Here is a 26,999-nt window from a genome sequence, read left to right as displayed (position 1 = left end):
CCCGTTGCGGAGCACAGGCTCCGGACGCGCAGGCTCAGCGGCCATGGCTCACGGGCCCAGCCGCTCCGCGGCACGTGGGATCCTCCCGGACCGGGGCAGGAACCCGTGTCCCCTGCATCGGCAGGCAGACTCTCAACCACTGCGCCACCAGGGAAGCCCCTGAGGGGTTTTTGACTCTGTTCCCTCCTCCAGGGCCCACCTGGACCAACAGGGATACGGGGTCTTGTGGGACACCCAGGCTCCCCGGTGAGTGATCCCAGCTTTGTGGCCATCCCTTGGATCCCCAGTGGGAAGGGACAGTGTTCTCCATGGTGACTCAGGCCCAAACTCAGCCCTGACACTGACCTACCTCCATGCCAACACTCAATATGAACTCACCCCAGAATCTGACTCAATCCTGACCTCAACCCCTGAACCCCATCACAGCCCTAATCTCAACACTGCTTGTGACCTTAACCTCAATCCCATCTCAGACCTGACCTTCACATCCAACAGTAGCCGAACCTGACCCAGTCTTACCCTTAACCCCAGTCCTAACCCACCCTCCAATGCCGACCCCAAACCTGGGCTCAAACTCTGATTCTACCTTGGCCCTAACCTCAAACCCTACCCTACATCTCAACCCCATCTGGACCTTCCCCTCATCACCTTAACTGACCTCAACTTGACCCTGACTCACCACCCAATGCAAAGTTTTTAGAAAAACTTTGACTCAGCCCTTGACTTCATTGCTCATCTCTGATGCTTAACCTGCATCCCCAGCTTCAAACCCAGTCCTGACCCTCTCCAAACTGAATCCCAACCCTGAGCCTCAGTCCTGACTTTGACCCTGAGCCTCTCTCCGACCCCTGACACAGACCCTAACTGTGCCTTGCCCTGTCCTCCCCCCAGGGGGCAGATGGGGCTCAGGGACGCCAGGGACCTCCAGGCCTCTTTGGACAGAAAGGAGATGATGGAGTGAGAGGCTTCATGGGGGTGATTGGCCCCCCTGGCCTGCAGGTAGGTGTCTGAGTTTGGGGATACAGCCTCTGGTCCTTCCCACTTTGTGCCCCAAGTTTTCTTCTTTGTTCCACAGGGGATGCCAGGCCCTCCTGGAGAAAAGGGGGAAGTTGGAGACGTAGGGTCCATGGTATGGACAATGGGGGAAAATGGGGTTGTGGTGGTAGGGCGGGGGTGGCCATTAAACCAATTTGGGGGGTCACAGGTCACATTGTCATTTTAAGGATCATGTGGGTCCCCAGCATCAAGGGTGGTGTTTGTGATTAGTGGAGCTTTGAAGGACCATGGGGTCACTGGATACTCTTCTGACTGTCCCACAGGGTCCCCATGGAGCTCCAGGCCCTCGGGGTCCCCCGGGCCCCAGCGGATCAGAGGTGAGGACTCTGGGGGAGGGCAGGATGCCTCAGAGGTGAGGACATAGCTTTCCCAAGAGGGGGCTGTTGGGATTGCACAGTCCCAGCTGTACCCCTTGCTGTCTCTCCAGGGTCCTCCAGGGCTGCCTGGGGGAGTTGGTCAGCCTGGAGCAGTGGGCGAGAAGGTGAGAGAGAGAGAGAGAACCGGAGTCTGCCTGGGGTGGGGAGGCACAACCAGTCCTGCCTGGGGGTGGCTGCCAGGATGGGAACTCTCCTCACCTTCACTTTGCCTCCTGCAGGGTGAGCCAGGGGAGCCTGGAGACCCGGGACCCCCAGGAATCCCAGGCATCCCTGTGAGTGACCTTTGTCCAGTGTCCCTGCACCCATCTCAGGGAATCCCTGACCCCTGGGCACCTAGGGCCACCATGACCTCTGCAGCCCTAGGTCACCCACTGGTCCAGGACCTACAGGCATCCCCTGTTATCTTGATGACAGAGCCCTGAAAGGTATCAGGGTTGCTACACAAAGTTCTCTAGGTTGTACACTGCACAAGGGTGTAGGGCTGAGGAGGCAGGTGGGGCTCACATCTAAACCACAAGCCCTGGCTTGGGGATGAGTTGCCCAGAGGGGATCCCTTTTCTGATTCACTCCAGGGTGGCACATGGGCTAGCCCAAATTTGCCCATGACCTCTGGGCAACTGGACCATCCTGACCCCTGACTCCTATAAATCCTAGATTCCTCTGACCTCTGACCCTTGGGCAGTCTAGGCTACTCTGACCCCTAACCCCAGGAAAGCCCCAGGCCACCCAGATTCCCGAGTCCAGGTATGCTAACCCTTGACCCCTGGAGAGGCCAGGCACCTCTGAACTCTGTTTCTGAAAAGGGGCCCAAGGGAGAAATTGGTGAAAAGGGGGATGCAGGCCCATCTGGGGCAGCTGGACCGCCGGGCAAGAAAGGCCCCCCTGGAGAAGATGGAGCAAAAGGGAACGTGGTGAGTCCTGGGGGACATGGAGGGAGAGACTCGGGGAGGAGCACGTGTGTCACCTTGAACCTGCTCCCCAACTTCCAGTCGGGGGGGGGGGCTCCCATCCTCCAGTGTGCTGATTCCACAAGCAACCCGGAACATGGCTGAGTAAATGAATGATTGAATGAATCAATATAAAAATGGAGTGGTTATATGTCATTGAAGTAGGGGAAACTTGATTCCACACTGAGTTGTTCTAACAATGCTGGGAAGGTCAAGGTTGAGACTCATGCTGGGTCAGAGTTGGCTGATGAAGGATTTGCCATCAGGGCAGAGGTGGAGCCCCTCCCACCATGGTGATGGGGCTCGGGGTTGGGATGGAGGACAGCAAGGAGCTTCGGGGTCTGAGGGACCTTGACTTGAATCTCACCACCCCACCACTCGCCGAGTCCTTTCTCTGAGGTCAGTTCTGTCTGTGAGTCCCAAGCCTAGAGGATGCAGTGAGATGATGCATGCAACATACTTAGCTCACATTAAACACGAGAATGTTCCTTCTACCAGGGCTGGGATTCTGTGTTTTGTTCACCAGTGTATCCCAGCAACCAGAGCTGTGCCTGGGCACAGTTAAATGAATGAATGAATGAACGCTCCATCAATCAGAGATATAATTATCCATCATTCTGTGTTCCAGGGCCTTACAGGGCTCCCAGGAGACCTAGGCCCCCCCGGAGACCCTGGGGTTTCGGTGAGTGTGACCCCTCCTTACTCGAAAGCCTAGCATATTCCCTATTCTGTTCCCATCTCCACAACGCCCCCACAGACCTGGGCAAGGTCGATGGAGGAAATAACCTTCACATTCCTCCAAACCTCACCCCTAAATTCTCATGTACCCCCATGACCCCTTCCGACTTTGTTCCTCCCACCACAGGGTCAAGACGGCCCCCCAGGGGAGAAGGGAGACCCTGGAGATGTGGGGGGACTGGTGAGTAGGGGAACAGAGGATGTGGTGCATGAAGAGGGGGGTTGGGGCTGGTGGGTGGGTGAATTGGGGGGTCAGGAGACTGGGTTAATGAGGTACCCAGGGCCCTTGTAGATGCACCTGCTTTGCCTCTCTGGGTCCTCACCGTGAATGTGAGTAGCTTGAGGGTAGAGGCGGGAGATGACTGGTGCCGGGTGACATGTGGGGAAGGCTGTCTTCACATCAAAGGCATCCCGATGGGGACGTATGTATACGTATAACTGATTCACTTTGTTATAAAGCAGAAACTAACACACCATTGTAAAGCAATTCTACTCCAATAAAGATGTTTAAAAAAAAATAAAAAGGCATCCTGAAACCATCATCCTCAACTACCCTGCTGGTTATAATCTCCAGGGTCCACCTGGTGCTTCTGGGGAACCCGGTCCCTCTGGGCCCCCTGGCAAAAGGGTGAGTGATGAGTACCCCACCACCACCTCCTGGCTGCCCTGGCTCCAACTTTGTTCCATTCACTCTCACAGCCCCCCGCTCCCCCCTACAAAACCCCCACTCATCCCCAGAGCACCCACTCACCTCACAGCCCCCCACTCACACTTTCTCCCCTAAGGGTCCTTCTGGTCGCACGGGTCGAGAAGGTAGAGAAGGGGAGAAAGGTACCAAGGTGAGTGCCCCCTGCCAAGGGGTGGGGGGGCCTTGTCCTGACCTGTCAGCCAACAGTTGGGCCATCAGAATGGGGAGAGGCCTGGGACACCACGGGTGCTCCAGTTCCGACCCCTCCCTGCTGGTTCTTGGCTGGCGGGTCGGGAGGCAGCCACCCCCTGACTCTCTCTGCCCCCTCCCTTGCCCCTGTGCTTTTCAGGGGGAACCAGGTCCTGACGGGCCCCCAGGGAGGACAGGCCCAGTGGGGACTCGAGGGCCCCCTGGGCGTGTCGGGCCTGAGGGTCTTCGAGGGATCCCCGGCCCTGTGGTGAGTGGGGTGGGAACAGGGGCAGGGCGGCGGGGGGGATCCTGCCTTCCTTATGTGCTCCCATCTTGTAATTTCTCACCATAGTTAGAAGGAGCTGACCCTGGTGGGCAGCAGGACATCCACACTGAGTTCTGACAGAGTTCAGCCCCCCATGTTCTGCTTTGCCCTAGGGTGAAGCAGGCCTGCTGGGACCTCCTGGACAGTTGGGCCCTCCTGGCCCCCTGGTAAGTGACTTCTTCGTCCCCGAGGTCCCAGCACTGGGAACCAAACTGGCCATCCAGTGAGAATCTAGTGACCATGGGTGCTGACGCTGCAGACTGACCACTCATTGACTAGCCATCTGATGGTCAACCCTGACCGTCTATACTAAGCATCTCTTCTGATCACTCATCTCAATGGTCTACACTGACTACACACTGACCCTCTATCTTGATGGTCTACATTGACCAAACAGACCAACTATCTTAATAGCCTACACTGACCATCTACATTGAGGTTGACCACGGACCATCCAAGTTGGCCGTGCTCCAACAAGCCCCTTCATTCATCTCTCATCATCCCTCCTCTTTCTTGACCATCATCCCCATGACCACTTCCCTGGTAATTCCGTTTGAAACCTGGGTAAGTTCCCATCTGACCATCCCCCAATCACTCACATGGACCTTGAGGCTTTCTGTCTGAGACTCACCAGCTGACCCTAACTCTTCTTCCAGGGGCCCTCTGGCCTCCCAGGGCTGAAGGGAGATGCTGGCCTCAAGGGGGAAAAGGTAAGGATACCTCCTTCCATTATTCTCCTCCCCCACTTAACCCCCCTCTCCTCCACCCTTACCTCCCTCTGTAGCCAGAGGGCTAGGAGATTGGAGTCTCCTCTACTACTCCAAGGCTCTAGGAGAAAAATCTCCCAATCTCCTGCCCACACTTCTTCCCCAACATGTACCTCTTTTATCCTCCAGGGCCACATAGGATTAATTGGTCTCATTGGCCCCCCTGGGGAGGCTGGTGAGAAAGGAGATCAGGGTTTGCCAGGAGTGCAAGGCCCCCCTGGCCTCCAGGGAGAACCTGTGAGTGTGTGTCCTGCCTCGAGTGGGAAGATTGTGTTCAGAGGGTGGTGGGAAGGCAGAAGTGGGGCTTGTTTGGAGACTGTGGGTATGGGGATTTGGGAAGCCTGGGTCTAGAATGATAGGGGTTGTGTCTGGAGAAAATGGGGGGCTCTCTCTGGGGACTTGAAGGTCGAAGTCTGCATCTGGGGTTTGGGGGTCTTCTTTGGAGGGAACTGGAAGCCTGTCTGGGGGATGTGTCTGGACCATAGGGATGAACCCTGTCAATGATGACTCTGATGTCCTTTCTCCAGGGTTCCCCTGGTCCCATCGGCTCTCTGGGCCACCCTGGACCCCGAGGTGTGGTGGTGAGTATGAGGGATTTGTGGGGTGGGGTCACCTTGTTGGGCCAGCCAGGACTCCGGCTCTCCCTGTCTCTACCCCACAGGGTCCTCCAGGACAGAAAGGTTCAAAGGGGTCCCTGGTGAGTACTCACTGTTCCCTTGGGCTCCCACATCCCAGCCCCTTTCACTGCGCTAGAACGCTCAGGGCCTTTGCATTCATTTATTTATTCAGTCAGTCAGGCATTCAACAAGTATTTCTTCAACACCTACCATTGTATTTTTTTTAACATCTTTATTGGGGTATAATTGCTTTACAATGGTGTGTTAGTTTCTGCTTTATAACAAAGTGAATCAGTTATACATATACATATGTTCCCATTTGTCTTCCCTCTTGCGTCTCCCTCCCTCCCACCCTCCCTATCCCACCCCTCCAGGCTGTCACAAAGCACTGAGCCAATATCCCTGTGCCATGCGGCTGCTTCCCACTAGCTCTCTACCTTACCTACCATTGTATTTGTCAAATCTAAGATGCCATCCATTGTAAGATGAGCCATTATTTTATAAACTGCTATGGAAGAAAACAGTTCTACCAAGTAAACTATGACTTGTCACAGATGATGACTTCAGAGGTGTTCACATATAGAAAGAAAATGTGCAGTTTATGCTTGGTCCTGAAAATTGCATGTCCTTACCCCCAGTGCTGTGTGTGTGTGTGTGTGTGTGTGTGTGTGCGTTGGCAGGCAGCGGTCTCCATAGACAGAGTTCATACCCAAATGACTTCTCCCTACAGGGATCCCAAGGTCCCCGCGGAGACACTGGACCCCCAGGTCCCCCCGGCCCCCAGGTGAGTTACCCAGGGACTATGTTGGAGTGTGTCCCCCTTGGGTCCCTCAGTGCCCAGAACTGGGCAGAACACCAGGTGTTCAGGGGGTGCAGGTGGGGTGGGAGGTGGCCTCAAAAGCTGAAGGAGGATCTGGGCTGTGTGTAGGGCGTTGGGGGGGACATCCATGGGGGCTCTGACAGTATCTCGTATGTCCATCTCTCCTGGCCTTTCTCTGTCTCTATCTCAAACACTTGTTTCACTATTTTATCTTTGTTTCTCTCTTCCGGGCGCACCCTCTCTCTGTCTCTCTCTGTCCTTGTCTCTCTCTCTCTCCTTTGCCTGACTTTGTGGTTCTGTCTTTTTATCCTCTCTCCACTTCGGCCTCTCCCCATCTCTGAGCCCTTCTGTCTCTCTCCTTCCCGTGTCTCTGTTTCTGACTGTCTATCTCCCCTTGTCCCTGTCTCTATCTCTCCCTCCCCTTTCTCCTCTCCCCCTACCCCTGTGTCTTTCTGCCCCCCACGTCTTTCATTTCTGCCCCTCTCTCTCCCTGTCTCTTCCTCCTGCGTCTCTGATCTCCTCCTCTCCTCCATCCCCACCTCCGCCCAGGGTCCATCTGCGCAGCTGCACGGGCTGCGCCGGCGCCGGCGCTCGGTCCCGAGCCCGGGAGTCCCGGAGGGCGGCCTGGAGGAGGTGCTGGCCTCGATCACGTCGCTGAGCTTCGAGCTGGAGCAGCTGCGACGCCCTCCGGGCACGGCTGAGAACCCGGGCCTCGTGTGCAGCGAGTTGCACCGCAACCACCCGCATTTGCCCGACGGTGAGGTTCCGTCTCTCCCCCGGTGGGCGGGGGGCCTTGGGGTCCGCCCGGCTCATCCGCCCTACCTGGCTCTGCGGCAGGGGAATACTGGATTGACCCCAATCAGGGCTGCGCGCGGGATGCGCTCAGGGTTTTCTGCAACTTCACGGCGGGAGGAGAGACCTGCCTTTACCCGGACAAGAAGTTTGAGACCGTGAGTACCTCTGGGGGTGAAGTGGGAGGTGGTGGTGGTGGAAGGAGGGACCAGACTCTGGAAACCATTTCATTCATACCCTGTCCACACACACACACACACACACACACACCAGGCGTTGACTAGGACTTTATTTTTCCTTCAACTAACATCTATTGAGCACCTACTGTATGCCAACTCCTTGAAATGCTGGGGTTACAGCAGAGAATCCAAAAAAAAAACTGCTTTGCTTTTATGGAGCTCATTTTCTATGGGGAAAGACAGATAAGAAAATCTAGTAAAGAAATCAATAATGATGGAGAACCTTGAGATAGCAGGTATGTGTGCCAGCCCTAAGCGCTTGGCTGCATTAACAACCACCAATGAGGCCATCCTGTTATCATCCCTAAAATAGGTAACCAACAAGAACCTACTGTGTAGCACAGGGAACTATACTCAATATTTTGTAATAACCTAGAAGGAGAAAGAATCTGAAAAAAATAGATATGTATGTATGTATAACTGAATCACTTTTCTGTAACCTGAAACTAACACAACATTGTAAATCAACTATACTTCAATTAAAAAAATAAAATTCTGTTCTCATCCCCCAGACAGGGAAACTGAGGCACAGAGAGGGACAAGATTACCCACGACAGTCTGGCTCTTGTCCCAGCCCTTAACCATGCTCTATTGTGCCTCCTAACCTGCTGTCTTATAGGCCCCATGGGCTCACTGCCCTCCACCTGGTTCCCCAGAAATCCTGGGGTTCTCCATCAGGGAGCCCTGAGCCTAACAGCCTCTGACACCAAGCCCCAGGCTTGGCTATAGAGGGCAGTGGGTGTGCAGTGAGCTTCTGAACCCTGGACTGCTCAGACTGGAATCCAGATCGGTCACCTCAGTTTTTCCATCTGTAAAGTGGGGTTCAAGAAAGCATCTACCTCATAGAGTGGTTGTGCCATTGAGGCGCCAATGAACATATCAGGGGACACTGAATGAACACTGACTATGTGCGTCGCTGTGTTAATACCTCTACTGCAGGGAAAACACGTTGTAAGCTCAGGGCCTGCAAAAGTGCCCAATAATGTCCTTCTTATTTATTCTTATTCTTTACTGGTCAGAGCCCTGGTTTAATGGGAACTCAGATACCCTAGTGGATGCAAATTTAGACGAGCTCACCCCCATCCAATTTATGGGGGCTTGAGGTCAGGGCTTGATCTCTAAACAGTTGCTGACACCTGAGGCCTGATCTCTCACCAGCTCATCTTCCTTCTGCCCAGAGAGAGGCTGGGGCAGGGAGTGAGGAACATTCTTGGTTTGGGTTCCCCAGACACAGACCCTGAGATGAGGGTTTGACAAGGGCAAGTCATTTATTTAGGAGGTGATCCCAGGAGGGGTAAGTGAGAGGGGCCAGGGGAGGCAGCCAATAAGGGGTGTGCTGTTAAAACATCACCGTTGGACACCCAAGGCTCAGTTCCACTGGGGACTTCCAGGAGACAGTGTAGGGTAGGCTCCTGGGAGCTGTCCCCCACCTCGGGGAGAGGGAGCCGGGGCATTTATCCACCAGCTCTCATCAATCATTGGTGGAGGCTGCCTCAGAAGGCGGGAACACCCAGCCTCTTGGGTCTGTCCTGTGTACCAGCCAAGTCCAGTCCAACAGTCAGAGAACAGACTGAGAGTCCCTGATATTTACAGTCAGTAGCTTTCATTGTGGGGAGGTAAATGCAGAAAGGACATGGTGGCCCCCTGGGGCACCTGCTACACCGTCCCCTCCACTCCCCAGGTGAAACTGGCCTCCTGGTCCAGAGAAAAGCTGGGAAGCTGGTATAGCACATTCCGTCGAGGGAAGAAGGTGAGTTGCCCTGGAGGCCAAGGTGGGGATGGTATAAAAATTGGTGGAAACCAGCATGGGAATTGGAGGAGGTGAGATGAAAAGGAGAGACTCACTTTGCCTCTTGATGATCACAGCATCAGATGTATGATAGGGCAAAGCACAGGTCATGGTGGCGATCCAGAGGCAGTGCTGGAAGGACCTGAAGGCTTCCTGGTAGAAGTCGCAGCTCAGCTGAGGTCTAAGGAATAAGTTGGGTTGCAAGTTTGGGAGGACAAGGAATAGTGTTCCAGGCAGATGGAACAGGATATATGAAGGCTCAGAGTCAAGAGAGGGCCTGGTAAATTTAAAGAAAAGGTGACTTGCTCTGCTCTAGAGAGTGTGAGGGGGAATGTGGTAGGAGAAGAGGCTGGGGAGGTGGTTGTGAGCTAGGCCCACTTCCTCAGAAAGATCTATGAGCAGTAGGGAGCCATGGAATGTTTTTAAGTGAGGGAGGCACCGAGATTAAATCTCTGTGATAGAAAAATGCCTCTGAGCTGGTGGTGGTGGTGATGGGGATCTTGGAGGCTGGGAGACCCAGAAGACCGATGTGTTGGTCCAGGAGAGCAAGGAAGGGACCAGGCTGGAGCTGGTGCTATGGAGATGGAGAGGAGGGCATGGCTTAGAACAACCTCTAAGAGGGGAAGTCAGTACGACCTAGTAATTGATGGGATGACAAGTCAATAGGACCTAGTAACTGATGAGATGGCACGTGAATAGGACCTATCAGGTGAGTAATTGATGAGATGAGTAATTGATGAGATGGAGGGGAGGGAAGAGATAGGGATGACACCCAAGTTCCTGGTTTGAGGGACTGATGTCTAGTGAGGTTCTGAGATATGTAAATGGGAAGAAGGTCAGGTTTATGGGATGGAGTGGAATCTTGGGTTCATTGGGGATTTGTTTATGTAACATATATGTGTATGCTAAACATTGGGAACATAGCAGCAAAGAAAAGTTCCTAACTTCATGAAGTTGATATTCTACTGGGAATAGGACCAAGGAAGCAGACAGACCATAACCAAGGAAACAAAGCTATAATATAATGTCAGGGGGTATCTTGGTTTGGGTTCCCCTGAAAGAGACCCTGAGGCAAACACTCAATTGCAAGGGGCTTATCTGGGACGTGATTCCAGAAAACATCAATTGTGGAACATGATAGGGTACAGGGAAGAGAAGGAAGCCAGGACGCGTTACCAAGCCAGTTACCTCAAGTTAATAATATATTTTATGTAACCCAATATATCCAAAATATTGTCATATCAATATAAAGATTATTGAGGCATTTTAAACTTTCCCCCTCTGAGTTCTTCAGAGTCTGGTGCATATTTTATATTTATAGCACATCGTAATTTGGACACTAACTTCCCTTGGAAGTACTTAGATTGCATAAAACCTGCAGCTGAAAAAGTAGATTCACATCCTCAAGTTGTTCCAAACCTCAGTTTTCTGATAAATGGATTGAAGCTCAGTTATTAAATTAATGTTACAAGTTTTAAATTAAATAATTAAATAAAAAATTAAAATTTAAATGGATGGACCTAGAGATTAGCATACTAAGTGTAGTAGGTCAGACAGAGAAAGACAAATATATGATATCACTTACATGTGGAATCTAAAAAAATGATACAAGTGAACTTATTTACAAAACAGAAATAGACTTACAGACATAGAAAACAAACTTACAGTTACCAAAGGGGAAAGGGGAGGGAGGGATAAATTATGCGTTTGAGATTAACAGATACACACTACTATATATAAAATAGATGAGCAATGAGGACCTACTGTATAGCACAGGGAACTATATATTCAATATCTTGTAATAACCTATAATGGAAAAGAATCTGAAAAATAATATATATATGAGTATATGTGTATATATATATATATATATACACACACATACACAAATAACTAAAACTTTTCACTGTAAATCTGAAAATAACACGACATCGTAAATCAACTATACTTCAATTTTTTTTTTTTTTTTTGCGATACGCGGGCCTCTCACTGTTGTGGCCTCTCCCGTTGCGGAGCACAGGCTCCGGACGCGCAGGCTCAGTGGCCATGGCTCACGGGCCCAGCCGCTCCGCCGCATGTGGGATCTTCCCAGACCGGGGCACGAACCCTTGTCCCCCGCATCGGCAGGCGGACTCTCAACCACTGCGCCACCACGGAAGCCCTTATACTTCCATTTTTTAAAAATGAGTGCCAACAGAAAAAAATTAACATTGAAATAAAGTTTTGAAAACTTTCTCAGTCTCACCGGCTGCATTTCAAGGGCTCAATGGCCACACGTGCCTAGGGGCTTGCAAGAGAACCGTGGACAGCCGGATGGCTGGTGGGGCTGATAAAGATGAGGACGTGGCAGGGCGGGCAGGTCTGCGGTGGGTGGAGATCCTGGGAGGCGGGTACCTCAGAAGGAGTAGAGGCGAAGGGAGCACCCTCACCTCTTCTTGGTCCCACCTCCAGTTCTCCTACGTGGATGCGGATGGGGCCCCGGTGAGTGTGGTGCAGTTGACCTTCCTGAAGTTGCTGAGTGCCACAGCCCGCCAGAGCTTCACATACTCCTGCCAGAACTCGGCCGCCTGGCTGGACGAAGCTGCAGGAGACCATGGCCGCTCTGTCAGTTTCCTTGGGACCAACGGGGAGGAGCTGTCCTTCAACCAGACGGCAGCAGCCACCATCACTGTCCCCTACGACGGCTGCAGGGTAAGGGAGGGGTGAGGGGCTGGCCAGAGCAGGGCGGGAGGCTGTGGCTACCCTCCCCCTGACTCAGCATCCGTGTCTTCCCACGGTCAGCTCCGGAAGGGACAGACGAAGACCCTCTTCCAGTTCAGCTCTTCCCGAGTGGGATTTCTGCCCTTATGGGATGTGGCGTCCGCTGACTTTGGCCAGACGAACCAGAAATTTGGGTTTGAACTGGGCCCCGTCTGCTTTAGCAGCTGAGAGCTTCACGGGTGGGAGGGAAAATGAGGGAGCCCCAGATGGGGCACATTTGGTGCTGAGGCTTTGAAGCCATCACATTTATCGTCTCCTGGGACCGTGGAGCCAGGGGAGAGTCTGCTCATCAGCGTCAAACAGTATTCCTTCTCCATTCCGGGGTTCTGGAGGCTGGACTCCCCTGGCCCATGAGTCCCATTTCCCTGCACTTCACCCCGGCTGGCGTAACTGTAGTCTGGCTCTGTCTCCCCTTCATGCTCACCCGATGCTCAACTCCCTCCCCTGACCCCCATGCAATGAACTTCTAACTCAGAGCTGATGAATGCCCCCCATGCCTGCCTCGCACCCCTCAGTCAGTGCTCTCAACACCCTTTGGTGCTACCTTCCGCATAGTTAAGCACTGGATGTCTCCTGATCCCAGGCTGGGACCTCTTCACTCATTCCTATTTTCAGGTGGGTTCACAGTGAATGGACTGAAGTCAGACGACGGAGGGAAGTGGGATTTCCCCGGGCTGAGCTGTGTGTTCTTTCTGCTGCCTCAGCCCCGCTAGCTCTGAATACTGCTTCCCCCCATATCTCCCCAAATGCACCTTGCCATGCCAGATGGTTTGGGGACCAGGATGGTGGGGGGTAAATCAGGATCCTAATGGTGCTGCCCTATTTATACCTGGGTCTGTATTAAAAGGGAAAACCCCCTCTGTTGTATACTTAATCTGCTTCTTCCTTAGGGAGGGCTGGGATATGATGAGAGAGATTCTAGCATGATCCCCAAGTCCGCCCCCCACCCTGCCCCAGGCCATAGGGCATAATTGGCATCTCAAGTCTGAGAATAAACCAGTGAACTGTGTCCCTGTCTGCCTTTCATCTGACGCTGGCCATATCTCTCTTAGGGTCAGGCTCTTGTCTCACCCAAGGAATCTGCCACCACCTGTCTTAATAATTGAGTCTTTTGGTAGTCTTTTTGGCCATGGTCTTTGGGGGTTGGGGAACCTAATTATAATGGGATTCACTGGAAGTGATGGGCCTGTTTATTAACTTAGGCTGCTAGAGGAAAAGTTGAAAAAATAGTCAGATCTCTAAGAGAGCAGATCTTAAATGTTCTCAGGACAAAAAAAGAAATGGTAAATATGTGACGTGAGGGAGGTGTTAGCTAATGCTATGGTGGTAATCTTTTTGCCATATATAAGTGTATCAAATCAACATGTTATATACACTTTAAACATCTACAATATCATATGTCTATTATATCTCAATAAAGCTGGGAAAAATTGTGAACCTATTAGGAAGACATTTAACTTTAAAAAAGAAAGTAGACAGATCTCCATGTTGACCTTGATTGGTCTTGGAATCACTGCCTGAGTTGAGGGGATGTATCAAGAGGTGACATGGAATGTGGTTTTGGTTTGAGATAAAATGACTAGGGGTCAAAGGTTTGGGTGGCAGGTCAAGGGAGTGAGTTGGGGGTGAAGAGAATTGAATTATGAGTTGACCCTTGTGGTGAGTTGGAGGTTAGGGGTTAAGGGTAGGGTAAATTACGTTGAAGTGGGTTGAAGATAAGTTGAGTTGGAGGGTGGTGTGAAGTGTGTTGAATCAGTCTGGGGATCTGTTGAATTGGGGGTTGGAATGATGAGTGGATTGCATTAAGGGTTTGGAATTGGATATTGGGTTGAATTGAATTAGGGTTGATTTAAGAAGTAGAATGAACTGAGTAGAGGTAAGTAGGGGTTACTATGAATATGGGGTAGGGATTGCCAGTGTGGTAAGTTAAGATGTGATCAGTTAAGATGAGAGTTGGGTTTGGGGTGACTTGAATTTGGGGTTAGATGTTGGGTTGAAGGTTTTAAAAAACAGATTTATTGAGATATAATTCACATACCATATAATTCACCCATTTAAAGTGTATAATTAAATGGTTTTTAGGGTATTCACAGACTTGTGCAACCTTAACCACAATCAATTTGGAACATTTTCGTCACCTCAGAAAGAAATCCCATATCCGTGAGCAGTCACCCATCATCTCCTCCAAACCTCTCGGTGGTAGGAAACCACTAATCTTTCCATCTCTGTGGATTTGCCTGTTCTCCACATTTCATATAAATGGAATCATACAATATGTGGTCCTTTATGTCTGGCTTCTTTCATTTAGCATAATAATGTCACAGTTCATGTTGCAGAATGCATCAGAACTTCATTCCTTGTTATTGTTGAATAATAATTTACTGCATTTTGTTGATCCATTCAGCACTTGATAGACATTGTTGAGTTAGGAGTGATGGAGGGCTGGTGTGAGTTAAGTTGGGTCAGGTGGGATTGTGTGGGTAGAGGTAGCAGGTTGGAGTGAATTGCCTCCCTCAAACCCAGGGTTTGGGACTTCCCTGGTGGTGCAGTGGTTAAGAATCCACCTGACAACGCAGGGGACATGGGTTTGAGCCCTGGTCCCAGAAGATCCCACATGCCGTGGAGCAACTGAGCCCGTGCGCCACAACTACTGAGCCTGCACTCTGGAGCCCGCGAGCCACAACTACTGAAGACCGCAAGCCACAACTACCGAAGCCCACATGCCTAGAGCCCGTGCTCCGCAACAGGAGAAGACACCGCAATGAAAAGCCCGTGCACCGCAACGAAGAGTAACCCCTGCTCGCCGCAACTAGAGAAAGCCCATGCCCAGCAACAAAGACCCAATGTAGCCAAAAATAAATAAATAAATTTATTTTTAAAAACCCCCAAACCAGAGCTTACTCTGCTATTCCTGCCAGCAGCCCTCTAAGGCCACCTGAATACTTGCTCTAGATTCCTTTGTTCATTCCATAAATGTTACTAAGAGTGCTAACTCTATGAAGAATATTGGTGCCCAGAGGTTAATCCATGAGTTCATCCCTTTATTCACTTACTCATTTGTTTAGCTCTATTGAGTGTGTAGTAAGCACTAGGCATTGCTCCAGATGCTGGAGATAGAAGAAAGACGCCGTATCTGCCCCTCAGGACCTTACTTCTGAGGAAAACAGATTACACACAAATCTCTCTGTAATGTGGCTTCAGGTAGTATTAATTGTTGTGAAGGAAAATCAAACAAGTTACATGGAGAGTGATGGAGTCGGGGGCTTATTTGAAATAGGTTGGTCAGAAGAGGCTTCGCTGAGGAGCTGGTGTTTTAGCAGAGACCTGAAGGATGTGAGGGAAGAACCAAGTGGAGTCTTTTTTTTTTTTTTTGCGGTACGCGGGCGTCTCACTGTTCTGGCCTCTCCCGTTGCGGAGCACAGGCTCCGGACGCGCAGGCTCAGCGGCCATGGCTCACGGGCCCAGCCGCTCCGCGGCATGTGGGATCCTCCCGGACCGGGGCACGAACCCGTGTCCCCTGCATCGGCAGGCGGACTCTCAACCACTGCGCCACCAGGGAAGCCCCAAGTGGAGTCTTTTTTTTGGCCGAGGAGCTTGAGGGATCTCAGTTCACTGACCAGGGACTGAACCCAGGCCACAGCATACAGCAGTGAAATCCCAGAATCCTAACCATTAGGCCACCAGGGAGCTCCCCACGTAGAGACTTGAGGAAGTATCCGACACACAATGAAGAACCCAGAAACCCTCAAATACCAGTGAGGGCTCTTGAGGGGGTGGGGTTTCTCCCGGTCATCTCTTCTCCCGATGTGTTGCTTTTGCTGATTTCTTCACCCTGGGTTGATGTCTATCAACCCAAATGTAGACCGGAGCCTGCCTTCCTTTTAGTTCCTCTCTCAAACATCTTTAACTCAAGAATGCTTATGGCGGGCTTCCCTGGTGGCGCAGTGGCTGAGAGTCCGCCTGCCGATGCAGGGGACATGGGTTCGTGCCCCGGTCCGGGAGGATCCCACGTGCCGTGGAGCGGCTGGGCCCGTGAGCCATGGCTCCTGAGCCTGTGCGTCCGGAGCCTGTGCACCGCAACGGGAGAGGCCACAACAGTGAGAGGTCGCGTACCGCAAAAAAAAAAAAAAAAAAAAAAAAAAGTGTAATGACTCTTTAATTACGTAAAAGCTCATTAAAGAATTAGAAATTCAGCCCTGCTAAATTAAAGGGTAATTGACAAAGGTGTAAGGAGGGAGTTTTAGGCCTTGCACGCTCAGCTCTGTGTATTTACCCAGCATCATCACCGGCACCCTGGCGGCTGCTGGGAAATTCCCAGCTGATTTGCATATTCAGCAGCCATAATTAATCACACTGCTTGTGCTTCAGGAGCAATTTACTCCAGAGCTGGGGGTGGGGCAGGGCGGCCAGCGTGGGGGCCCGGCTGCAGATTCAGACCGGGTTGTAGGGGGTGGGTGGAGCAGGGGATGTTACACATACACACTCACAAAATTGTCGGAGATACAAACAATGACATACGCAGACCAAGGGCTCATGGAATCGGACTCTCATCTTGTCACCTCCTTCCATCCCCCGCTGCTACCACAGCTGCCACTTCCTGGACCCACAAGCAGACTCAGGCAGACCCGCATCACACACTCCCCTACACCTCAGCCAGATCCAGATACACTGACACACAAAGGCCACACAGAAAGTTGCACACACCCAGTTGTGTCTGGACATACACCTAGAGCTGCCCTGCAAAAACAACCGTGTTCACAAACCCACCGTCAGAGATGGAGCCACATCTGGAGGGAGATCCCCATTGTCACACATAGAACTACTGTATCCTGGGGCCTGGCACATGCTAGGCACACAGAGGAACACGCAGCCCCACACAGAGACATGCCACCAACACACAAGCCGCAGATGTGGGCCCAGGTAAACTCCATCATGGGTGGTTCAGAGATAACCCTCCCTCTGCCCACACATTCATCCAATCAATCAACCAATCTTTGTTAAGCACCTACCATGTGCCAGGCACTATTCTAGGCTTTGGGTACCCAGCTGTGGACAAAACAAAGATCCCTGCCCTCGTGGAGTTAACACTAGTGGGGTTGACAGACAGTAAGCAAATACATATATGATATGTCAGGTGGTGCTATGAAGAAAAATAAGGCAGGGAGGAGGACTAGAGGGGTGTTCGTTGAGACAGAGTAGTCAAGGAAGGCTTCCTGGAGGAGGCATCCCTGAAGCGGTGGCTCATACAGAGAGAGAGGGAGGGAGCCATGTGACATCTCACACAGCCAGGCCCAGAGGCACTGACCCATGCAGAACCGCGCCGATCCACATCTGGCCATGCAAAGAGGTCCTGACCCCACAAGAGCAGACGTGTGGCCTTCTGTGCTGAGTGCCCCAGACACCAGAGCTTCCTTTCGAGAGGACGGGCCTGGACCCTGAAGGTGACAGTGCAGCACTGGGAAGACGGGTGGCTGAGCAGATGGAAGACCCAGATTGACACCAAGAGGTTGTCCTGTCTTTCCATGATGCTAGTCTAATCTCCTTTATACACGCTTTTTCCCCCTTGGTAAATTTCTTAGTTTATTTTTGTGGTGAAAAACTGCATAACATAAAATTTACCATCTACCTTTTTTTTTTTTTTTTTTTTTTGCGGTACGCGGGCCTCTCACTGTTGTGGCCTCTCCCATTGTGGAGCACAGGCTCCGGACGCACAGGCTCAGCGGCCATGGCTCACGGGCCCAGCCGCTGCGCGGCATGTGGGATCTTCCCGGGCCGGGGCACGAACCCGTGTCCCCTTCATTGGCAGGCGGACTCTCAACCACTGCGCCACCAGGGAAGCCCTACCATCTACCATTTTTAAGTGTACAGTTCAGTAGTGTTAAGTATATTCACGTTGCTGGGCAACAGATCTCTACAACTTTTTCACCTTGCAAAACCGAAACTCTATACTCATTAAATAACTCTCCATGCCCTGCCACCTCAGCCTCTGGCACCCACCTTCTACTTTCTGTCTCTATGGATCTGACTCCTCTAGGGACCTCACATGAGTGGAATCATGCAGTATTTGTCTTTTTGTGACTGGCTTATTTCACTGAGCATCATATCCTCAAGGTTCACCCATGTTATAGCATGTATCAGAATTTCCTTCCTTTTTAAGGGTGAATGATATTCCATTGGATGGATGGACCACATTTTGTATATCCAGTCATCCACTGATGGACACTTGGGTTGCTTCCACCTCTTGGCTACTGTGAATAATGCTGCTATGAATATGAAAGTGCAAGTATCTCTTTGAGACCCTGCTTTGGATTCTTTTGGATCTATCTCCAAAAGTGGAATTGCTAGATTGAGTATTATTTCTTTCTTAGAAATTGTTTTCATCCAGGCACACAATATGTACAATAAAATGCACTGATCTTAAGTGTTCTGTTGGAGGAGTTTTGACAATTGTCTACACACCCTAAACAAGATGTAGACTGTTTCTAGCACCCAGAAAATCCTGATGCCCTTTCCCATGCCCCCCCACCCCGGAGACACACCTTCTTCTCGGATCCATTCCAAGTGTGGCAAAACTGATGAATGAAATATGGAAGGTTTATGGAGGTAGTGTTGTGTAGTGGTTAGAGCCAAACCACCTGGTCCAAGTTTCAGCTCCTTTGCTATATCAGATGTGACCTTCACCCCTCTGAACCTCAGTCTCCAGAGCTGTAAAGTGGGGTGAATAATAGCACCTACAGCGTCAGATTGTGTGAGGATTAAAGTAGTTAAAATAGATCACATACTTAGAACAATGTCTGCCATGTGGTAAGTGCTACAAAAGTGTTACATTTTAAGTGTTGCATATATAAAAATATGCATACATATGCAACACTTAAAATGCAACATACATATAAATATATGGGGAGAGAGAGAGAGGGAGAGATAGAGAGAAACTTTATAATGAACACTCATGTGCCCACCACCCAACCTAAGAAATAAAGCATCATACCCACAATTGATGCCTCCTGTATACATTTCTGCCATTGCATTCCTCTCCCTTCCCCAGCAAGGGTAGATGAATGTGGAGAATTAAAACCATGGGTTTAGGGACTTCCCTGGAGGTCCAGTGGTTAAGATTCCGTGCTTACACTGCAGGGGTTGGGGGTTCGATCCCTGGTTGGGGAACTAAGATACTTCATGCCGTGCAGCGCGGCCAAAAAAAAATACATAAAATAAAATTTAAACCGTTTACCCATTTTTAAGTGTCCAGTTCAGTGACATGAAATACATCCACATTGTTGGGCAACCATTCCCACCACCCACCTCCAGAACTTTTTCATCTTCCCCAACTGAAACTCCATCCCCATGAAACCCTAACTTCCTATTTTTTCCTTTCCCTAGGTTGTGGGAATTTTTGACCTCAGTTTATTTCTCCATGTTTACTGCTTACAGAAAGCTGTATCCAAGGATGATGGACAACATGATTTTGCAAGTTTCTAAACGATCTCACACTGGTACAATACTGAACATGTTTTTTTGTGACTTGCTTTGTTAGTTCAGCCAGAGATTTTTTTCATCTTCTCCATGTAGGCACAAGTATTTCTAGTCTTGTCTTTTTCATTGCTTTGAAAATGCTCCCCTCAGCAGAGTCAGCTGTTCTCCTACTCATAAACTTTTAGGTACTTCCCATTTTGTTCCTCTTCAAACATCTAGGCATGTGTTGCACATGGTAAGTATCTCTAGGGTGTCTAAGTATATAAGGAATTAGGAAATTCTGGGTTAGGGAGAAGGTGCATTTTCATCTATCCTGAGTAGGATGTTCATGCTGGTTGCCCAAACCTCACGATGTACCTTTCAGATCACCACTCTCCCGAGACTCCCTTTTAGCCCTAAGACAAAGTCCAAGTTCTTCTACCTGCGGTTCTGGCCTCACTTGCCACCACACCTCATCAGGAGACCTAGCCTCCTGCACCTTGTGGCCTCAGGGCCTTTGCGCCTGCTCTTCTTTCTGCCCACCACGCCCTGCCAGCTCTTACTCATCCCTCGGATTGCAACTCTGGTGTCACTCCCTGATGCTGACCCCTCAGGCTAGATCCGGGCCCCCTAGTCACACTCAGTGAACCCTGCCCATCTGTGCAGGCACCCTACTCCTAACTCTCAATTACTTGAAAACGGGGCTTCCCTAAAGCCAGTGCAGGCTGGGCCTGGATTGAGTGTCCGGTCTCTGCTTGTGGATAGCTGGAGGAGTCTGTGCATCTGCCTTGGGGCTGGGGTGGCAGCTGCACAGAGACCTGGGCTCCACTCCCAGTTCTACCACTTGCTAGCTGTGTGACCTCAGGCAATGGCTTAACCCCTTTGAGCCCCTCACTTTCCTCTCCTGTGAAACTCTTCCCAGGGCTGTTGCAGGGGTTGAAATGAGCCCCGGCCAGGTCTGGCTCAGGGTAGACCGCTTTTGGTAGGAGCTGCTGTGGTTCTGAGCCAAGTTCCGGCCCCATAACCTTGGATTAGGGCTTCTCTCCTTCCTGGCTTGGCAGGGCTGGGAAGTGATGCTAGGTCTCCTTGTCCCGCCAGCTCATTCCTCAATTCCCAGGCCTTTAATGGGAACCATATGCACTGGACGCCTGCCTGTCCACCCGTCCTCCCTCCTCCGTATCCTCCCCCAGAGAGGCCTCCTGAGTCATCTGGTCTCCCTCCCCCTCCCCTGCTTCTCACAACCTCATTCCCACACTGCTCCGGCCTGGGGTTTGCGTGTTGTGGGTGTCTGTGTTGTGTCATGGGTCCCTGTGGGTGTGTGTGAACTGTCTGCCTGTACTTTGTGACTGTGTCTGAACTGTGGGTCTGTGGGTGGGTTTTATACAAACGGTGTGCCTCTTTTCTTTGGTTTTTTGGTTTTTTTTTTTTTTTTTTTTTGCAGTACGCAGGCCTCTCACCATTGTGGCCTCTCCCGTTGCGGAGCACAGGCTCCGGACGCGCAGGCTCAGCGGCCATGGCTCACGGGCCCAGCCGCTCCACGGCATGTGGGATCTTCCCGGACCAGGGCACGAACCCGTTTCCCCTTTATCGGCAGGCGGACTCTCAACCACTGCGCCACCAGGGAAGCTCCCCCGGTGTGCCTCTTTTTTGTGTCTGTGTGTTGTGCTTAAACTACCTGCCCTGTTTTGTGTGATTGTCTTGTGAGTTCGTGCATGTTACTGTATGAACGATATGTCTGTTTCATAGATCTCCACATACATGAATCTGTGTGTGTGAGCTGTGCGTCTGAACCATGGGGTTTGGGTGTTTTTTGTGTCGGGGGTCTGTGTGTGTGTTGGATCAAATGTATTTGTGAGTGCTGGTTCTTGGGTAACTGTGGTTGGTTCACCTCTGACGTTATTCCACCATTTGATGGGTTTGTGTGTGGGTTTCTGTGGGCTCTTCTGCCTGGAACGTGTATCAGGCTGTGTGTTGCATGTGGTTGTATGTGCTGGTTCTGGGTGACACTGTTCCGCCTGAGCATGGCATTGTGCCTGGGCCATTTATCAGGGTGCAGTGTCCCTGGGTGACTCTAAGTCCATGTTGTGTGTTTGTGTGTCAGTTCACTTGAGGCCAGACCTGTGCAACTGGGGGACAAATTCTCATTTGCACATGGTCAGTGTGTGTGTGTGTGTGTGTGTGTGTGTGTGTGTGTGTGTGTGATGCCTGGAGGGGAGGGAGTTCCTTTGGTGGCTGCAGCTCCATGGTGAGAAATGCCCAAGAGAAGGAAAGAATGGGGCTGAACAGTGGGGCCAGGGTGTGGGGAAGCCCCAGGCTCAACGGCTGAACTTAGGAGCCTCTCCTAGGACATGGAAGGAGAGCTGGGCTCCATTCTGAGTGAACAACTGGAAGAGCAGAGCCCTGGACCTGGAGGGCGCCTGGAATGATCGCCATGGAGTTGCATGTGCAAGCCAGGGAGGGGAAGAGGTGATGCTCAGCTCATCTGGGATGGACCAGGTCTTCTGGATGCCACGTGAACATATCCCCTGCCACGTGAACAGATATCCCCTGCAACCACAGTATAAAAAGCCTCGTGTCTGGAATCCGACACGAACCAAATTATGGTCTTAGCTCTGCTGTACACCCGCTCTGTGACCTTGCTCAAGTGTCTTAATTTCTCTGAGCCTCAATTCCTCCATCTGAAAAGTGGGACTGAGGCAGAGGATGTCGGTGTCCTGCCTGTATCCCCCCTGCCCTCATGGGTTCCTGTGCACACTTTAGCCTCAGGGCTTTCTCAACTCATATTCCGGCCAAACCAGAAATGCTGAGGAGCTGATGCCCCTGGGAGCAGGCCTCCCACAGTGACACGTGGGACTTGGAGAATAAATACCTCCCTCCCTCACCCTCTGGTGGGACAACTATGAAGGGCAGCATCTATGCTGTCTCCAAGGGGTCTCCAGGAGGACTGACCCTCAGTTGTCTATGTGGATTGGATAGGAAAGGAAAGATGCAGAACAAATAACCCAGTATCATGCTACAGAGGTCAATAGGTTGGCTTTGATTCAGACAGAACTGGGTTTGAACCCAGTGTCTGCTGTTTGTAGCTGGGTGGCCTTGGTCAAGTTAGCTAACCTCTCTGAGCCTCAGACTTTGCATTCTTAAATTGGGGATAATCATTCCTACCTTATAGGGTTGTTGTAAGAATTCAAGGAAATAGGGACTTCCCTGGTGGTCCAGTGGCTAAACCTCCATGCTCCCAGTGCAAGGAGCCCAGGTTCAATCCCTGGTCAGGGAAGTAGATCTCACATGCTGCAACTAAGAGTTCACATGCCGCAACTAAAGATCCTGCACGCGACAACAAAGATACCACACGTGGCAACGAAGATGCTGCATGCTGCAACAAAGATCCCGTGTGCCACAGCTAAAAAAAAAAGAAGAAGAATTAAAGGAAATAATGCATGGAGAGGACTTCACCTGGGAAGTGGGAGCTCGATGAGTGGGGATGGCTGTTATTAAAGAGATGTAGGGAATTCCCTGGTGGTCCAGTGGTTAGGACTCTGTGATTCTATGGCAGAGGGCATCGGTTTGATCCCTGGTTTGTGAACTAAGATCCCGCAAGCCACGTAGTACAGCCAAAAAAAAAAAAAGTGTGTGTGTGTGTGTGAGAGAGAGAGAAAGAGAGAGAGAGAGAGAGAGAGGGAGAGAGAGAGAGATGCAGCCCTGAGTAGGTAGTCGCACATAGCCTGGGGTATTAGGACTTCATGAATGACAAGGTTTTCTCCAAACAGGTAAGGGGAATGAATATTCCAAGAACATATCAATCAGCGTTTAGCTATAGGAAATAAGGACCAAAATCAGGGAACCTAGTGCTTACAAAACTGTTGGAAGGCAGAAGGATGGGGCTCTAGGCTAAGCCTATTGGATGACTTACTACAGAACATGACTTCTGAATTGACCCTTCCAGGAGCTTCTGCCTCTGATATTCACATAGGAAGGTGGGGAATAACACACTGGGAACCACTGACTTCAAGAATACATCACCATAACAAGAATGAATATATGTATATGTGTAACTGAATCACTTTGCTGTATACCTGAAATTAACACAACATTGTAAGTCAACTATATGCCAATAAAATAAAAAAATACATCACCATAATGCATAAGCAAAATCCGGTCCAGCCATACAATGGAATATTATTCAGCTATAAAAAGGAGTAAAGTTCTGATACATGCCATACCATGAGGTTTTTTTCCGTTGTGGCCTCTCCCGTTGCGGAGCACAGGCTCCAGACGCGCAGGCTCAGCGGCCATGGCTCACGGGCCCAGCCGCTCCGCGGCATGTGGGATCTTCCCAGACCAGGGCACGAACCCGTGTCCCCTGCATTGGCAGGCGGACTCTCAACCACTGTGCCACCAGGGAAGCCCATACCACAAGGTTTTGATAAACCTCAAAAACATTATGCTAAGTGAAAGAAGCTAGACACAAAAGGACAAATATTTTGTGACTCCACTTATATGAAATATCTTAGATAGGCAAATTCATTGAGACAGAAAGTAGATTAGAGGTTCCAGGGGTTGGGGATGGGAAAGATGAGGAGTTATTGTTTAATGGTTACAGAGTTTTGGGGAGACGAAAAAGTTCTGAAAACAGATAGTGTTGATGGTTTCACAACACTGAAGAGGTAATTAATACCACTGAATTGTACCCTTAAAAATGGTTCAGGGAATTCCCTGGTGGTCCAGTGGTTAGGACTTTGTGCTTTCACGGCTGAGGGCCTGGGTTTGATCCCTGGGTTGGGGAACTAAGATCCCACAAGCCACGCAGTGTGGAAGAAAGAAGGAAAGAAAGAAAGAAGAAGAGAAAGAAAGAAAGAAAGAAAGAAAGAAAGAGGAATAAAGGAAGGAAGGAAGAAAGATGGAACTTCCCTGGTTGCACAGTGATTAAGACTCTGAGCTCCCAATGCAGGGGGCCTGGGTTCGATCCCTTGTCAGGGAACTAGATCCCAAATGCATGCCACAACTAAGAGTTCGCATGCTACAAATAAAGAGTTGGTGAGCCGCAACTAAGGAACCCACCTTCTGCAACTAAGACCCAGCGCAACCAAATAAATAAATAAATAAATAAATAAAATATTTTTTAAAAAGAAAGAAAGATAGTTTAAATGGCAAATTTTATGATACTTATATTTTACTACAACTTAAAAAATTAATAATGTAATATACCAAAAGCCATTGAAGTATACACTAAAGGGTGAATTGTATGGCACGTGAATTATATCTTGATAAGACTGTTTTTTTTTTTTAAAAAATACATCTCCATGGTTGCAATGTAGAGATTTGGAAGCTACCCTCATTGTCACTTGCAACTGCCTCTCAACAAAAGCTAGTGACACTGGTGACTGAAGACAGTAACATCTCTGCAGGAAAACCCACAATAGAAAGATGACCTCCATCCACTTCCCCCACCCACATCTCAATCTTCCAACTGATAGAATCTCATTGCCATACAGAAATCTAGCTGCAAGGGAGTCTGGAAAACATAGTTTTTTAGCTTTGCAGCCTCTGTAGTGTAGGAATGCACACTAGGAGGTTGGGATGGTGCTGAGAGTCAATTCATCGTCTCTTGGTTTTGCTTACACAGGAATTTTTCCCTCTTTCAATGGTAAAAGTTCCATATCTCCCCCCACCACACACACTTCGCTCCCTTGTTTTCCATCCAATATAGATTGAATGAGGCTAACTCCACTTTCTGGGTCCAGAGGGGTGAACTATGAGCCAGGTCTGGTCAAGCCACATAATCAATTCCTCTGAAACCATGATTGGCTCAGGGATGGGCACATGACTTGGGATGGACCAATGAGAGACACTATTTTGCAAGCTCTCTTTTTGCTGAAGTTGCTGAGCTTGGAAGAGGTAAGCTCCTGGGAATTATCTTTAACACCTCCTGGCTAAAAGGGATCCCTTGTAGAGAATAGTAGAGATGATAAATGGAGAGAGAGAGAATTCTGATGATGTAACAGAACCCCTGGATCCAGCCATGCCTGAATTCCATTACCTCTGGATTTTTTCTTTCAGTTATGTGAGCTAATAGATATTCTTTTTTTGTTTAAGACGGTTCAAGTTGCCTTTCTGCTACTTGCTATCAAAGGAGCCCTGAATAATATATGGAGGGGTCAGCAAGAGCAAATGTATGGGTAGACATGAATGGCCTAGATTCATTTACTCATTAAATTTTTCTTGATCATCTTCTCCATGTCAGGCCCTGTGCAGAGTATGGGAAAACAAAGGCCTGGACTGTTTCTTCCTCTGGCTGGACACATAGAGGGGTCACAGGTGAGTAAAGCCAATGGCTGCCCAAGCATCAATTAAGAAAACCCAACGGCCAGCTGGCGAGAGTTGGCAGGGATCCACTGCCCTTCTCCCCTGCCTCTGCACATTGTGGAGAGCAGACTGCGCAGTACCAGACCCCAAGCCACCTGGTCCGTCAGTTTTGTTGTACAAGGTCCTCGAGAAGCTGATCTCTCTTCAGTGACGGTGCACAAGGCAGACATCATGCTCATCGTAGCACTGACCATGGTGCTGATCTTGAAGCTGACAACCGTACAACCGGGACACCGAGTATGACCCTGACCACAGTACAACACGATAATAATTCTGACCATAGCCTGGCCAGGTCACTGTCCAAAGCTAGGTCAGAACACTGACCACAGCATGACCAGGACAGTGATTGTGACTCTGAGCCACACACAGCCAGGAAGCTGACCACCACACTGACCACAGCACAGTCAAGAATGACCAGTGGAGACCACAGTACTGACCACAATGCTGACCACAGTAGAACCGGGATGCCGAGGGCAGTGCAGATCACGGTTTAATAGAACATTGACACAGCATGATCAGGCCACTGGCAGTGCCACTGACCACAGCTGTGGTTATGTCTACAGCACTGAATGTATTGGCCAGGGTCTAGTCAGAAAAACAAAGCTCACGCCAGATAGTTCAATAGCAAGAATTTAATATGGGGATTTAGTTACCGACGTGTTAGTTAAGCTTTAAGAGCAAATAGGGGGCGGTGAATCTACTCTAGAATAGCAAGCCACCGCCTTCCAAGGTCTGAAGCAGCAAAGGGAGGAGGTGTTTACCAGAGTTACGGCCACCTGGCAGGAGCTGAATGAACCATGCTGGGGACCCTCAAAGGGGCTGAGACCACAGAGGCTGAGACAACAGCCACGGCCAGAGACACCCAAACTGGAGAGAGAGGGAGAAATACCCTGGCTTCTTTTTTTCTCCGGTCCTCCAATCTCTCTCCAGGCTTCCCATTGCCTGAGCCCAGCCTGGGAAATGTAGTTGTGTAGGGATCAAGGGAACCTGGGAAATGTAGTTTTCAGGGGCCATCTCTCCTGAAACAGAGCAGGGGAAGGGTGAGGAATGGACCTAAGGGCCTATTGACCCATGTCAACC

The 26,999-nt window shown here is 50.3% G+C and overlaps 1 protein-coding gene across 1 annotated transcript in view; it reads left to right on the top strand.

Annotated features, from left to right (window-relative positions):
- COL5A3 (collagen type V alpha 3 chain) overlaps nt 1-13,066 on the top strand; it is a gene marked incomplete at its 5' end in the record, with an annotated part of 38,490 nt that extends 25,424 nt beyond the window's left edge. The window contains 23 exons of the mRNA XM_082837025.1: nt 193-246; nt 892-999; nt 1,076-1,129; nt 1,320-1,373; nt 1,484-1,537; nt 1,652-1,705; nt 2,237-2,344; nt 3,009-3,062; nt 3,246-3,299; nt 3,693-3,746; nt 3,904-3,957; nt 4,156-4,263; nt 4,434-4,487; nt 4,977-5,030; nt 5,217-5,324; nt 5,615-5,668; nt 5,749-5,784; nt 6,435-6,488; nt 7,074-7,281; nt 7,362-7,474; nt 9,237-9,305; nt 11,796-12,035; nt 12,126-13,066. Of these exons, the coding sequence (XP_082693151.1) occupies nt 193-246; nt 892-999; nt 1,076-1,129; nt 1,320-1,373; nt 1,484-1,537; nt 1,652-1,705; nt 2,237-2,344; nt 3,009-3,062; nt 3,246-3,299; nt 3,693-3,746; nt 3,904-3,957; nt 4,156-4,263; nt 4,434-4,487; nt 4,977-5,030; nt 5,217-5,324; nt 5,615-5,668; nt 5,749-5,784; nt 6,435-6,488; nt 7,074-7,281; nt 7,362-7,474; nt 9,237-9,305; nt 11,796-12,035; nt 12,126-12,272 (1,947 nt within the window). The 3' untranslated portion in view covers nt 12,273-13,066. The remainder of the gene's footprint in view (nt 1-192; nt 247-891; nt 1,000-1,075; nt 1,130-1,319; nt 1,374-1,483; nt 1,538-1,651; nt 1,706-2,236; nt 2,345-3,008; nt 3,063-3,245; nt 3,300-3,692; nt 3,747-3,903; nt 3,958-4,155; nt 4,264-4,433; nt 4,488-4,976; nt 5,031-5,216; nt 5,325-5,614; nt 5,669-5,748; nt 5,785-6,434; nt 6,489-7,073; nt 7,282-7,361; nt 7,475-9,236; nt 9,306-11,795; nt 12,036-12,125) is intronic.
- Nucleotides 13,067-26,999: the final 13,933 nt, after the last annotated feature.

This window comes from Leucopleurus acutus, assembly GCF_964270905.1.
Source record: "Leucopleurus acutus genome assembly, chromosome: 3".
Lineage (NCBI taxonomy): Eukaryota > Metazoa > Chordata > Mammalia > Artiodactyla > Delphinidae > Leucopleurus > Leucopleurus acutus.
This window is presented reverse-complemented; position numbering and strand designations above follow the sequence as displayed.